Source organism: Opisthocomus hoazin, chromosome Z (assembly GCF_030867145.1).
Source record: "Opisthocomus hoazin isolate bOpiHoa1 chromosome Z, bOpiHoa1.hap1, whole genome shotgun sequence".
NCBI lineage: Eukaryota > Metazoa > Chordata > Aves > Opisthocomiformes > Opisthocomidae > Opisthocomus > Opisthocomus hoazin.
Window position 1 is genome coordinate 10,729,054 of NC_134454.1, and position 12,923 is coordinate 10,741,976.

Here is a 12,923-nt window from a genome sequence, read left to right on the forward strand (position 1 = left end):
GGTCCATAGCTTCTAGCTGTCCACCTGGCACCACAACACGGTTTGCCAAATGGCTTCCCACTTCCCCTGCAACGAAACGCTGTTCTTCCAGAGTGAATGGAAGGGAGTCCTGCAGTACATTTAGGCCACAGGCATCCTCAGTCCACAGTCTCAGACAAGTGGTCTCCCAAGGAAGCAGTTGCTGTGTAAAGTTGCCCTGAAAACCTTACTTCACCCTCAAAAAAGTGGGCAATGCTGCTACCTTCTTTTGTCCAGCACTGACAGCTCCATCAGTGTTTTGCACATAGCCCACACCCCGTCAAGCCTGCTTGATACACTGTGCATGGGTATAACCACACTGCCAAGGATAAAACTGTTTTGAAAAAGGTACTCAAAACAAGCCAAGTAACACTACACACAGCAGTCCAGTTCATTTCCCTTCTTTTGTATGTGAGAGCTGGCACAGCGCTCTGTGAGCTGGCCCAGTTTAATGATGCTAAACCAGTTAAAATTAGCTCAGCTTTTGGGAACATTGACTTTTTAAAAGAGTGCTTTGTTAGTGGAAAAAAATGCATAGGTCCATCAGGCACACAGAGAGACGCCACTGCTGGCAGAGTTTCCGGGTAAACAGAACTGCACTTCTTCAGGAATAATCTTGTCCTTCCCATGTGGAAATTGTTCAGTCTAAAGACTTGGACACTCACTAAAGAAATGTTATCATAGCAGCTTCTTTTCGTATTTAACAAAGCACCCTAAACTGGTCGTTTGAAATCAGGGGACACAGTCACATAGCACAGAAAACTACATGCAACTTCAGTTTTTGCTTCGGTAATATGAGTTTAGGAACAACGGCAAGGCTGGAAGCCACCAGGCTGGCCAGCTCATCGAACTCTCTCGCTTGAAAAACTTTCCTGCTTTGCAAGGTAGAGAGGAATAAATCATAGTGTGTATTACACTGAGGGTGACAATAAGTCATCAGTTACCTGATGTTTGTTATCTCCTCTCTCTGTCTTTGTGCTGTAAGCTTGTATCGTCCCTTTATTTAAGGTATCGCTCAGCTATTGATACATCATTGCTTGTGATGAAACGGCTGGAACAACCCAAACTCCTTTTTGTCCTGCTAAGACAGAAAATCACTCAATGAGTAATCCTAGCCTTGAAATTCTGTCAACAGCTTTAAAAAATGTAAATTATGCAATGAACTCATCATATAAATTGCCTGTTATATAACTGAATGGAATAATTAATTCCAACAAGCTTACACACAGATTTGTAGGGGGGAGAGGCTTTTTGCTATTAATTCACCATCAGTTAGGGGAGAGTGCTGTCAGACGCTTAGTCTGAAGGCAGTTTTGATCGATAAAGGTGACAAAAATGGGGATTCAGACCCAAAGTCAGTGAGATGAGACGAAAAAAAAAATCCAAGTTTTAGTAACAAGGAAGAAAAAACCTTCACTTCCAGTTCGTCTGTTAACTGAGCCTCCCTACCGACCGTGCTGTTCCGATGCGTGAATGTGGCCGGACGGCACGTTTCACCAGGCGCTTCGCTGCGGGGAGGGCTCTGCTCTGCGCGCCTGGCACGCTGCGACACCGAGCTGAAGCAAAGGCCTGGCCCCGCACGGGCGTCCCAATTCTCTGACACAGCCAGGTGTATGAGAAGGGTTTTAAAGAGACCTGAACAGAACTTAGGTAGGTGGCTGGAAGCAACATATTTGCTCTCCGTTTCTATCTCTGCTTCTCTCCACCTCCTCCACCTGTCTGACCAGCTGTCTTTTGTGTCCGTTGTCCTCAACAAATGCAGAAAAACGTTCTTTTAAAGATAACTTTAAGGCATGGAGGTGCGCTATAGAGCCTCCGAACCCAAGGCGACCAGTAGCTCAGCAGCCGCAGGACCGAGTCATTGCTGACTTTTTCGCGCCTGGTGAGGGAAGGGATCTGGAGATGTTCTCTGCGCCTGGGGCGGCCACCTTTGCTCACCTGTTTTGTCCAGTCCTACAGGGGCTTTGCCCAGTTTGGGGTAACGTTTGTTTTCTGCTCTGCACTGTGGCATGGCTCCTCAGACTGCTGGGCAGAACTACCTGAGGTAGGTGCAAATGGGGAATTTAAAAGGATTTGCATTTCGAAACAGAACAGCAGACATCCTGTTAGGGTTTTAGGCATTTGTAGTACCACGCACCTCAGCTAGGCAGAACAGATAATCTGTTTTGCAAGGGGCGAACCGCCACGCACCTGAGAAAGATCTTACGCGAAACCCGACCGCGCGTTCGCCTCTTCACCGCGTGGGAAACCCGAGGGGAGGCCCTGCCCCGGGGACGCAGCTGAAGCGGGGGCTGCTCCCGCCAGCCCCGGTCCCGCCCGTCGGCCTCCCGCGCTGAGGTGAGGCGTCCCCAAGGGCCGGGCCGGGCCGGGCCGGGCAGTGCGGCCCGCGGCTCCGCGCAGCCACCGTCCCCGGGAGCCCGTCCCGTCCCCGGGAGCGCTGCCCGTCCCCGGGAGCCCGTCCCGTCCCCGTCCCCGCGGCCCGTCCCCGGCGGTAGGGAGGCCATGAGCCGCCGCGCCTCAGCCGGAAGGACGCGAGCCGCACCTCCAAGCCGCGAGGGGGCGCTGCCGCCCCCCGCCGCGCAGGCACGCCCCCCCCCCACCCTCCGGCCTCCCTCATCCCCGCGGCGCGGCCGGCAGCATGGAGGCCCCTCCCGTGACCATGATGCCCGTCACGGGCGGCACCATCAACATGATGGAGTACCTGCTCCAAGGTGAGCGGCGGCGGGAGGCGGGCAGCTCCCTCCCGCCGCCGAGGAGAGCGCCCGGCGGGCCGCGGGGCAGCCCCCGGGGAGCCGGGGCATCGGGGGGGCATCGGGGCGGGCGCCGGCGGGCCGAGGGAGGGGAGGGGAGGGGAGAGAAGGGAGGGGAGGGGAGGGGAGGGGAGGGAAGGGAAGGGAAGGGAAGGGAAGGGAAGGGAAGGGAAGGGAAGGGAAGGGAAGGGAGGAGAGGGGAGGGGGGGTGACGAGGCGCTGTCTCGCCCGCTGCAGGCAGCGTGTTGGACCAGAGCCTGGAGAGCCTGCTGCACCGCCTGCGCGGCCTGTGCGACAACATGGAGCCGGAGACCTTCCTGGACCACGAGATGGTCTTCCTGCTGAAGGGGCAGCAGGCCAGCCCCTTCGTGCTGCGGGCGAGGCGGTCCATGGACAAAAGCGGGATGCCCTGGCACCTGCGCTACCTGGGCCAGCCAGAAATAGGCGACAAGAACCGCCACGCGCTGGTGCGCAACTGCGTGGACATCGCTACTTCGGACAACCTGACGGACTTTCTGGTGGAGATGGGCTTCCGCATGGACCACGAGTTCGTGGCCAAAGGGCACGTGTTCCGCAAAGGCATCATGAAGATCATGGTGTACAAGATCTTCCGCATCCTGATGCCGGGGAACACGGAGAGCATTGAGCCGCTCTCCCTCTCCTACCTGGTGGAGCTCAATGTGGTCGCGCCAGCGGGGCAGGACGTCGTTTCTGATGACATGAGGAACTTTGCTGAGCAGCTCAAGCCTCTGGTGCACCTGGAGAAAATTGACCCCAAAAGGCTGATGTGACTGAGAAGCAGGGCAGTTAAGGCAGTGTTTTCATTATGGTTCCTGAAGAGGGTGTTTTTCCAAAATGCCTTTTGAGGGCAGATCAAAACAAGGAGAGGGGAATAAAGGACTACGTGTCAGTTTTGTCCATTGCAGTTACTGAGTGCTTTTTCCTTCACTTGTGGATGTGAACGGAAGTGGAGGCTTTAATACCATTCAGAACATCAATGAATGCCAGTATCGGTAGTTTTCCTTCTGCTGGGGAGATACCTATTAGAAGGCATCTTGCGTAACATTTAAAAAATGTCACACTTAATGGCATTCATCCTTCTGTGTACCCACATCTGCTTGCAGTACCCAGGTGCTACTTGCTTGCCTTTTATTTTTTGAAAGCACCATTCATGTGTCCTGCCTAGTCATCCTTTAAAGTAATACATGAATTTAATATCATGCTTTAATGCAGGAGGTGTTTAACGCAAGCATAAACCCAGGAACTACACAGTATAAAAAAGCAAGTGTACACCTGTTTACATATGGTGTTGCTTTACTACTCTATTGTACCAGGAAGGGCTAGGACACAAGATACTTTGTAGTGAAACTGTTCCTGATATAACCAAAGTTAGAATTGGAAAACAGTTGAGCAGTATTAGAGTTGCAAGAGGTTTTAAAACCTCTTAATGCTGTTCCATCTTTTCCACCAAAGTTGGGTGTGGCAGTGTTAGTGAGAAAGCAGTAGAATTACATGGGGTTATTGGACTTCTCATACCTGACAGCAATATTGAAAACTGACACATTAAACAATTAAGAGCATCATACCATTGCTAACTGAACTAGTGATGATTTTGTTGACAGTAGGATGGTTAGTTTCCCTCCCTGTGTTTCAGTGGTATTTGAATTAGGTTTGAGAGTTTTCAAATACAGTTTGGGAAAAAAAGAGGTTGGAGAAAACCAACAGAGAAGCTTATTTAAATTTCTGAAGTTCTGTACAGAACGGAACCATTTCACCCATTACTAGAATGCAGTAAGCTCTGTTGGAGACATTGCCACCCTTTAGCACCGCGCAGCATTCTGTGTAACAACTAAAGGCAAAGGCCACTCCCACAAAGACCTCCAAAAAAAGCCTTTTAACTGCTACATTTCCAACACCGGAGTTCGGACAGGATCAGAGCTCACCGAGTGCAGCGTCTCAGGGGTGGGGCGTGCGAACAGCCCAGCACTTGAACACCAGCTGGAGAACGCCACTGCAGCCACTGCATCGCAACAATTTTCCAGCAGGGTGCAAGCAACACGATGACCTGTGCAACTGCTCATTACCTAGGCTTGAAATATTTTCTGGAGGGTATGGGCACACCTACGGTTCTTTGGTTTGTACTCGGGCGTAACTCGCCCTCATCAGACAGCATGCTGTCCCGGTCCCCCGAGTCCAGAATTCCTTAGCACACCGTTGCAGGGCAGAACTTCCCAGGAGCGAGAGGCAGGTCCCAGAGCTCCGTCAGTGCCCAGGAGCTGAACTCACTGGGTGGCCCCACCATTCAGTGGCAGTCCCACCCCAGCAGGTGGGAGTCCTCAGGGCTGTTGTCATACCCTGCCACTGTAACACAGGCTAGGAATTGCTCGCCACAGACTGCCAGATCCATGGCTTGTCACGTGACATGAAATTTTAGGAGGAGGTCCTGTGGATCGTGGAGGTTGAATGCTGTACGCCAGCTTTTCAAAGGGTGTGTAGTTTGAAGTACAAAGACACACAGAAAACAATAAGCACACAGGTCCTTCCTGTTGCATCTGAAGGGAACTCGCTTGGTAGTTTACCTTCCCAGTTTCTTTCTAAGTGGAGGGGCAAACAAACCCCAGAATGCTGATGTTAACATAACGGTGAGAGAAAGGAAAATTCCACATGGCATTTCACAGAATATCACAGAATCACAGAATGTTTGGCTTTGGAAGGCACCTCTGTGGGTCATCTAGTCCAACCCCCCTGCCAAAGCAGGGTCACCTACAGCACGTGTGAGTAAGACATGGTCATTCCCTTTGTTGTACGCTCACTTGCTGCTGTATTATGAGACCATATAAAGATCCCCTGAGCCTCTGGGCGTATGTCATCCTCTGGAGTGATGGCTGTATCAAAAACATTCCCTTGGGTATGATCCTCATTTTTTCCCTGGGAAACAGGGAGCCCTGGCCATGTTTTGGTAGTGGGTCATCTTGCCCACGTTGCTCCTGGCTTATTACTTGTGTATCTCTGCCTCCTCCTGCCCTGGAAGTGATGTTGACTGGAGCTCCAGTGACACATCCCAGTTACCGTCCTCGTACAAGACAAATTCCCTGAAGAAGCTGCTGCGCATCGCTGACCGTTTTCTCCAGCAGTGTGCTCACCTCTGCCCTGACCGCAAGCCGCTCTTCCGCTGCCCGGCCAACGAGTGTGGTGTGGAGGTATGGCGCGGCATGGGGCTGGGCCACAGCGTAGGGGGCACTTGGCTTCTGTCGTGCTGAATCCTGGGGAGGGACAGCAGCCCTTCCTGCCCTCGCTCCTGGCCAAAGGGAACGGGGACCCGCTTGCTGGGCCCACAGCACTCTGAGCAGGCACACAGCACCCCGGGAACACCCTGGCTGTCCAAATCCTCAAGCACATTGTACCACACACACGGTAGTGGTGCCCTGTAGGCTGCAGTGTGATGCCTAAGAGATGGGAAAGACCACAGAAACAGGAAGGAAAGTGAAAGAGACATATGAAATAGATACGGCACAGGCTTAGTCACAGATGCGGAGCCTGGATCCAGAGTTAGGTCTTGTTCTGAAGTTTGCAGAAGTTACAGGGAGGGAAGTAAATGTGGAAGTTTGTGGTCTGGTTTTGTTTAGTACTGGGCCCAAGCTGCATGACTTGTCTAGTTCTCGACCTGATGCTCCCCCAGGCATCTGGAATTGCTCCTTTGGACCAGCTTTCCCCAACATTTATTACATTGTTAACATACAAGGCAAAAAATGCTGGAGGATGTAAAAGCTGGAAAGGGCAGTAGCTATTTGTTTTGCTTGAAAACCAAGAGAAGAACTGGCTCACATCTGTAACGTGTCTAAGATGAGCTGGAAGTTTTAGCCACAGACAAGCAGGTGGCCTCAACCCCCTGCGATTTCTACCTTGGAACAGGTGAGGAGGGTTACTGATGCTGTTGATATGCTCTAGGGAGGTCCTGAATGTGAGTGGCAGCATCTAGGGGCCGTCTGAGGATGGGTTTGGACAGGAGGCTCTGCCAAGCAGCTGTTGGCTAACCAAAGTCCTCCTGTTGCCCTACAGAAGTTTGTGAGCACAATAGTGAGGCCAACCCTGCTGCCTTACACAGAGCTGTACCACTGGGAGGGCTGTGCCAGCTTCGTCTCCGATTACCTCACCATGGAGCTCCTCAAGTCCCCTATCACACCAGTGGTCAGGCAGACCAGCTCCAGCAAAAGGAGACTGAATGGAAAGTTCCTCACTGAAGTGTTTACACTTCAGATGATGATATGTCTGACTGTTGCTTGGTCTAAGTTCTCAGTAATGATCATTTAAAATAGTTCTTTTTAAGGAGAACTGGTTTAAAACTTAAAATGGCAGCAAGCCACATTACCAGCCTTCCTCATTCCAGCTGTAGTCGATGCATAGAGAAGGGACACATGAAGAAGAAAAAAGCTTACTGCATTAATGGCTACAGCTGAAGAAAAACAGACACTTCCACACACCAAATGCTCAAAGTGTATCCCTTTCTTTTATCTAATGAAATACACTTTCCTCCTCCTATGAAACTTAGGTTTTATAGCTGGAGACTAAAGATAAGAGCAATGCTATTAGTAATACGCCCTGGTGAATTGCGTGGCATAACCCTAACTAATGGTCATTGTATCTAGGGTCAAATTATACTGTAGTTACACAGATGGCTACACAAACACTCAAACTCTCCTTCCTGGAAAGTACGTAGTTTTCAAATTACATGCATAGCCTATGGGACCAAGAATATGACTGTATTACTTTTATATTTTGAGGGATTTCTTTTTTTGCCAGCTAAAATAGCTGCATTCTTCAAGGGCAGGGCTTACCTCAGGACCCAGTATTTGTTGCAGTGTATTACTTGAGGCCTGATGCAGCTGAGCTCAAGATGAGTTTTCTTTCTGTGCAAGCAATACCTGCTGTGATTTCAAACTGTTCCTCCAGTCTTGCATACTTGTAAGGTTTCTACAACTTTACTGATTACTATATAAAAAGTAGAAATCCCTGCATAACAAGTAAAGGTAGGATTGTTACTGATCCATTAGGCACCAGCTCTTTCTGCTGTTAGGAAAACTTGCCCTACAGCAGCTCATCTCAGTTCTTAGAAATTCTTCATACTTGAGGAATAGCCACAGGTTTATCCTCTGGCACTTGTCAGTCCTGGATCTCTATTCTTCCCATGGAAGCATCCATAACGCTGTTAATTCTGTACAAATGAAGATGAGAGCTGAAACACTTTGGAAGTGCTCTATATTGAGACTATCCTACAGAGGAACATCTCTTAACATGCCTCTGATATGCTGGCACAAAATGAGCTTTCCAATATGGAAACCAATGTGGCATTCAAGTTTTCATCCCACTGACCTCACTGATACAAGCAAACTGCTTTCCTGTTAAATGTTTACCATACATTGTAATATTGTATATAACGATCTGTGATCTAATAGTTGGTTAAAAGGTAAAGTGTCTCAGATAAGTTTCTCCGAAGCACTGCAAGTTAAAAATAACTACAGACCAGGATTTTTCTTCATAATTTTTAATACTTCTCACTTTTAAATACTGGTTTTAAATTTGTGATTGTAACATGGAAGAGCTGACTTCTTTTAATTTTTAAAACTTACCATTAGGATCATAAAGCTATTATAGAACAGACAGTTACACTCTACACACTCAACATACTAAAAAATATGATTCATGTTTTAAGTCTGTAGATGAACAGTGGCAATTCAAATACAACGTTATCTGTACAACTTGACAAAAATACAGGTGGACAATCTGATTAAAGAGAATCTGCACAACTTCAGTTAAGCCAGCTCAGCCCGATTAAGAAAAAGGTTATTTTCTTCAAAGTGCATCACATTTTTCACAGGTAAATTTGTCAAAATAAGATGTTCAGTTTCTCAGACAGGATAACAATGACCATCTCATCCTCATTCCCAATACAAGTTCTATCAAATCATTTCCTTTGGCAACGTCCAAATTCTCCAAACAGATGCAGATATTCAGAGAACAGTATCTGATGGGGAAGACTGCTGTGTTCCCAGCCCTTCAGAGTGGTTCAGCTTATAAAAACATCCATTCTAGAGTCAGGAGCTGCCTCTGCAAAGACCACCACCAGCTGTATAAATACTACCGATCCATTAACAGGAGGGACTGAACTCAGCGCAGAGATACAGGGCAGTGGCTCAAAAGGGGAATGGGCTTGAGAGACAGGGCAAATTCTGTAAAGTCGTAAAAGCAAGATCCCTTCCAGAAGAAAGGTTCTGATGGCTACTTGCACGCAGACAATCTGAGAGGCCTACAGACAACTACCTTTTTTCATTTGTTTTTATAGAGGCCAATTAATACCAATTTCTCAATCTTGCAACTCCTTCCATATTCTTTCAGAAGCCTCTTAGAACTCTGATTGGGCAGGGCTAGCTGTAGTGAAGTACCAGCGCCTTTATCTAAAAGTAAAACATATTCTTTACAAATAGTATCTGTAGTGTAATTTTATTTACAGGATAAATCGCAAAAGTACATCACATTTAGTGCAAATGCAACTAATGATATAAGTTTATATACTGCTTTGTAAACTCTCCATACCTTTGCAAAATAAAGCTATCCAATTAAATTAATAAACTCACCTGTATTCCAACAATTACCAGAAACAGCAAATAAGGAGTTAAACTCTTCGTATTTTGGATTTTTTTTTTTTTAAGTTCCCATCAGAGGCTATGGTGGAATGAACCATTGCTTGGCTGATTGTAAAAAGATGAAATACATTTGAGGTATAAGATTTTTTTTTTGAAATCACCGTATAAAATGCTCACTGGTGATACAGTAAACATGTACAGATTTTCATCTTATTTGCCTGACTAGCATTACCATATAGGCACTTTTCTACATATTCAAATTAACAGAATAACTCTGTAATAAGGCATATTCCATGCACACCACTAGAGAAAGGCAAATAAACAGGGAACAGTTATGGAGCCTGAAATCTGCATGCATGTGCAATCATGTGTTAGGTACGATTCCATCTCCACAGGGAAGATGAACAGAAAGTTTTTCAACACTGCGCAGATCACAATCATTTACCAAATCTTCATTAAGTTACTGTATTATATTTATTTTCAGGCACCTACCATACTATATCAAATAAGACTTTCAGCTTTCTTTTGAAAAAAATATATCTGAAACTTTTTTCTCGAGATACACAGCTTAGTGAAACACCGAGCAGTCTCTGCAGAGTTTCCAACTACAGGACAGGGATAGAAGACCTCAAAGTCAGTACCAGTCTGCCACAGTCCTCTCCTAATGAGCATCTCCAGAATCAAAGGCAGGTAAATACCTGACATTTAAGTTCACACAGCAACGAAAGGGAACTTTCCAACAAGAACTATGCATCCTTATAGCTCTGATGGGTTTTTGATCAAGAGGCAAATAATTTTCTGCATGAACCTCACAGCATGGCTCTATTAAGATGAAGAAAACACATGCACAATCTGAAAATAATGTACTCATCCTCATTCTAGACCAGGAATGTTGTTACTTCAATAAATATTTTAGTGTACCTTCTCACAGCTTCAGGAAAGCCCTGGATATCACGAAAGAAAGCAGTCCACATATAGCATGGACAGATGACTTCTAGCTTTCAGGCAGTCTTTTGCCCTGTCATACAGAATCTTCCTCAATATTTCTAGATCGTGTTTATTAACAAAAATCCTGTAGCACATATTACAGAACTAAAAAATACAATAGAAATATAAAGATATCTGGAAAAAATAAAGCTTTTCACTCTTACTCCTTCAGAACCAAAGATCGTCATAAGAGTAAGACAATAGAAAAGGCAAAGTCATAAGGATATTGACAGCCCTCAGTTATTAACTGACATTGTATGTAACAAGATGATTCATTATAGAAACCAGCAGCCATGAACTATGATTATACAAAGCAAAACAAAACCTGCCAATAAGTCACACAGGCTTTACTGAAGTCGTCCCCACCCAGTACCACGTAGATTTTTGTGCATATAAAGCACATACAGTATGCTATATGTGCATTTGTCTTTTGTGCTTTTTAGACATGCACAAAAACTGCGTGAGTATCTTAGGAAGGTTGACAGTGAAATTCTGCAACTTGTTTAAAATTAAAGCAGTAATCCACATTGGCTATTCAAAGTTGTACGCATTCGTCCTCTTCTAAAGCAAGCAAATAAAAACAGAGCCATATACATGTTATCAATACATGTATTTATAATTACACACTGATTCAGCCAGAAGAGTTAGCAGGAGAGAGCTAGTGTTAAATATGCAGCCTCATGGTGTTGCAACACTTCTTCACTTCAGTATACAAAGCCTAGAACTTGGGCCATGAAAAGACTGTAGATCCTTCGTTCCAGCATGGAGTGTTCTATGCATGGTCACTTCTCCAACATGGAATGCTCACCCAGTCTTGTCCGATTGCTGCAGGTAAGCAAAGACAAAAATACAGCACTGAAAAGTTTGAACACTAATAGGAAAACAAGAACTTGTTAGAACACCTTAAATAGTATCAGCACTGCTATGATCAAGTTTGAAGAGCTGACTCATGACAGCTTTTTTTTTTTAAATGGTTCACCTGCACTAGTTCTCTAACAATACACAATTAAAAACATGAATCATTACAGGGCTACTTGTTACAGAAGGATCAAATGACTATGACTTTTGGAGTCTGACATAATAAATAGAACCCCAAAATATAGGTAGCCTATGTCATGCACAGAAAAAGTAAAAACACTAATTTTCAGATTGTGCTGTAACACTAGAACTACCAAATTGAATTCAATGGCTTGACACTACCATTACAAAGTATATAGCAAGTTACGAAGCATATAGCAAGAATCTACACTAGCAAAAATTAAGTGAAGCCTTACTTAGCATTAAGGCTGATGTCTGACAGATTCCGACAGCCCCAGAAGTGATCAAGGAATCCCTATTCTAATGCCGTATCATCATTTAAATGTTAAAATAGTTTTAGATTAGCCCAATGACCTACACCATTAAAATACATCCATTGACTTCAGAAAGCATCTGTAAATCCCTTTTCTTTCTTAGGCTCACAAGAAAGGCTAAAAATTTAAGTTGCAGCCTTTCAAATACTCCAGTAATTGACACTGGTCTGTCAGAAAATTTCCAATAAAAATCCTAGATCAAAACTATTCTGTCAATACACAATAATACTTTGACCTTCATAATATTCTATCAGATATTCAACTATAAGTAAAATTCAAGATATCAAAACTTTATGGGGCTCTAGAGAAACACCAGTATGTATTCACTCCAGCAAAAGTGTAAAATGCCTGTGATAGGTGGGAGAAAAAAATACTTCATCCTTCATCAACTTCTGCATAAATTAGACAAGTATGCAAAAACTTGCAAGATAAACTAGTAAGTCTACAAAAACTAGTGCTGGATAACTTGTGCAGCCCTTATTTTTCATGCTAATACATACGGATTACATGTATCTCTTAAAATGTATATTGCATACATATATTAAAACTAAGCACTGAGTTCATGCTCATCATGACAAGAAATTTTAGATTGCATATTTCTGTTTGGCCTTAAATTTACAACAGTGAATCAAGAATGAAAAAAGAATGTATACCTGCTAATACTAGAATAAAATAGGCTTTCCTGCTGTTTTCTCTTGCACATATGATGTAAAACGCTTCAAGAATTTTGGATATTCTCGTTTTGCCACTGCTCGTAACACTGATGCTGGCGCCCATCCTCCTGGGTTCACTGGAAATAGACAGAAAGGTACTGAAATACAGCAAATCAGCTAAAGGCTAGAAAAGAATATTTAACTTCGTTGTTCCTGCAACTCTTTCTGAAGTAACAGAAAAGGATAATCATCAGTGTGTCCTTTTACTGCCCTTACAGCGTATGTTGTAGCACTTTACTCTTAATACTCAAGCTCAGTCCAGTTCCATGATGCCACTGTTTAAAAAACTTTAAACGTGATGTGCTGTGAGCCTTCAGGAAATGTGAAAATGGAAGACAATATTCTCTAAGGACTTCCAAGAAATAGCAGAAAAAGAGACTTGAGCAGCTTCTAATTTCAAAGAAAACAGAAGTCAGTCTTAATTTTTCAGTAACTGCTGCATTTGTCTGCAGAATTGCTGCA

General features: G+C 45.1%; 2 protein-coding genes and 1 long non-coding RNA gene across 6 annotated transcripts in view; 1 reads left to right on the forward strand and 2 right to left on the reverse strand.

Annotated features, from left to right (window-relative positions):
- Positions 1-201: 201 nt before the first annotated feature.
- Positions 202-2,828, reverse strand: LOC142358823 (uncharacterized). The gene is made up of 3 exons (XR_012761883.1): positions 2,720-2,828; positions 1,957-2,057; positions 202-1,096 (listed from the first exon to the last, which is right to left on the reverse strand). It is a non-coding gene; the product is annotated as an uncharacterized LOC142358823 (long non-coding RNA).
- MED18 (mediator complex subunit 18) lies at positions 2,626-3,672 on the forward strand. The gene is made up of 2 exons (XM_075410826.1): positions 2,626-2,729; positions 3,006-3,672. Exons 1-2 carry the CDS (start codon positions 2,657-2,659, stop codon positions 3,557-3,559), a joined length of 627 nt encoding a protein of 208 aa, XP_075266941.1. The 5' UTR covers positions 2,626-2,656; the 3' UTR covers positions 3,560-3,672.
- A 4,638-nt stretch (positions 3,673-8,310) lies between these two features.
- Positions 8,311-12,923, reverse strand: part of CERT1 (ceramide transporter 1) — an 85,465-nt gene continuing 80,852 nt past the window's right edge. For all 4 annotated transcript variants that reach the window (XM_075410969.1, XM_075410968.1, XM_075410971.1 and 1 more), the window contains 2 exons: positions 12,402-12,538; positions 8,311-11,221 (listed from right to left, as the gene is read on the reverse strand). In XM_075410969.1, the coding sequence (XP_075267084.1) occupies positions 12,411-12,538 (128 nt within the window). In that variant the 3' untranslated portion in view covers positions 8,311-11,221; positions 12,402-12,410. The remainder of the gene's footprint in view (positions 11,222-12,401; positions 12,539-12,923) is intronic.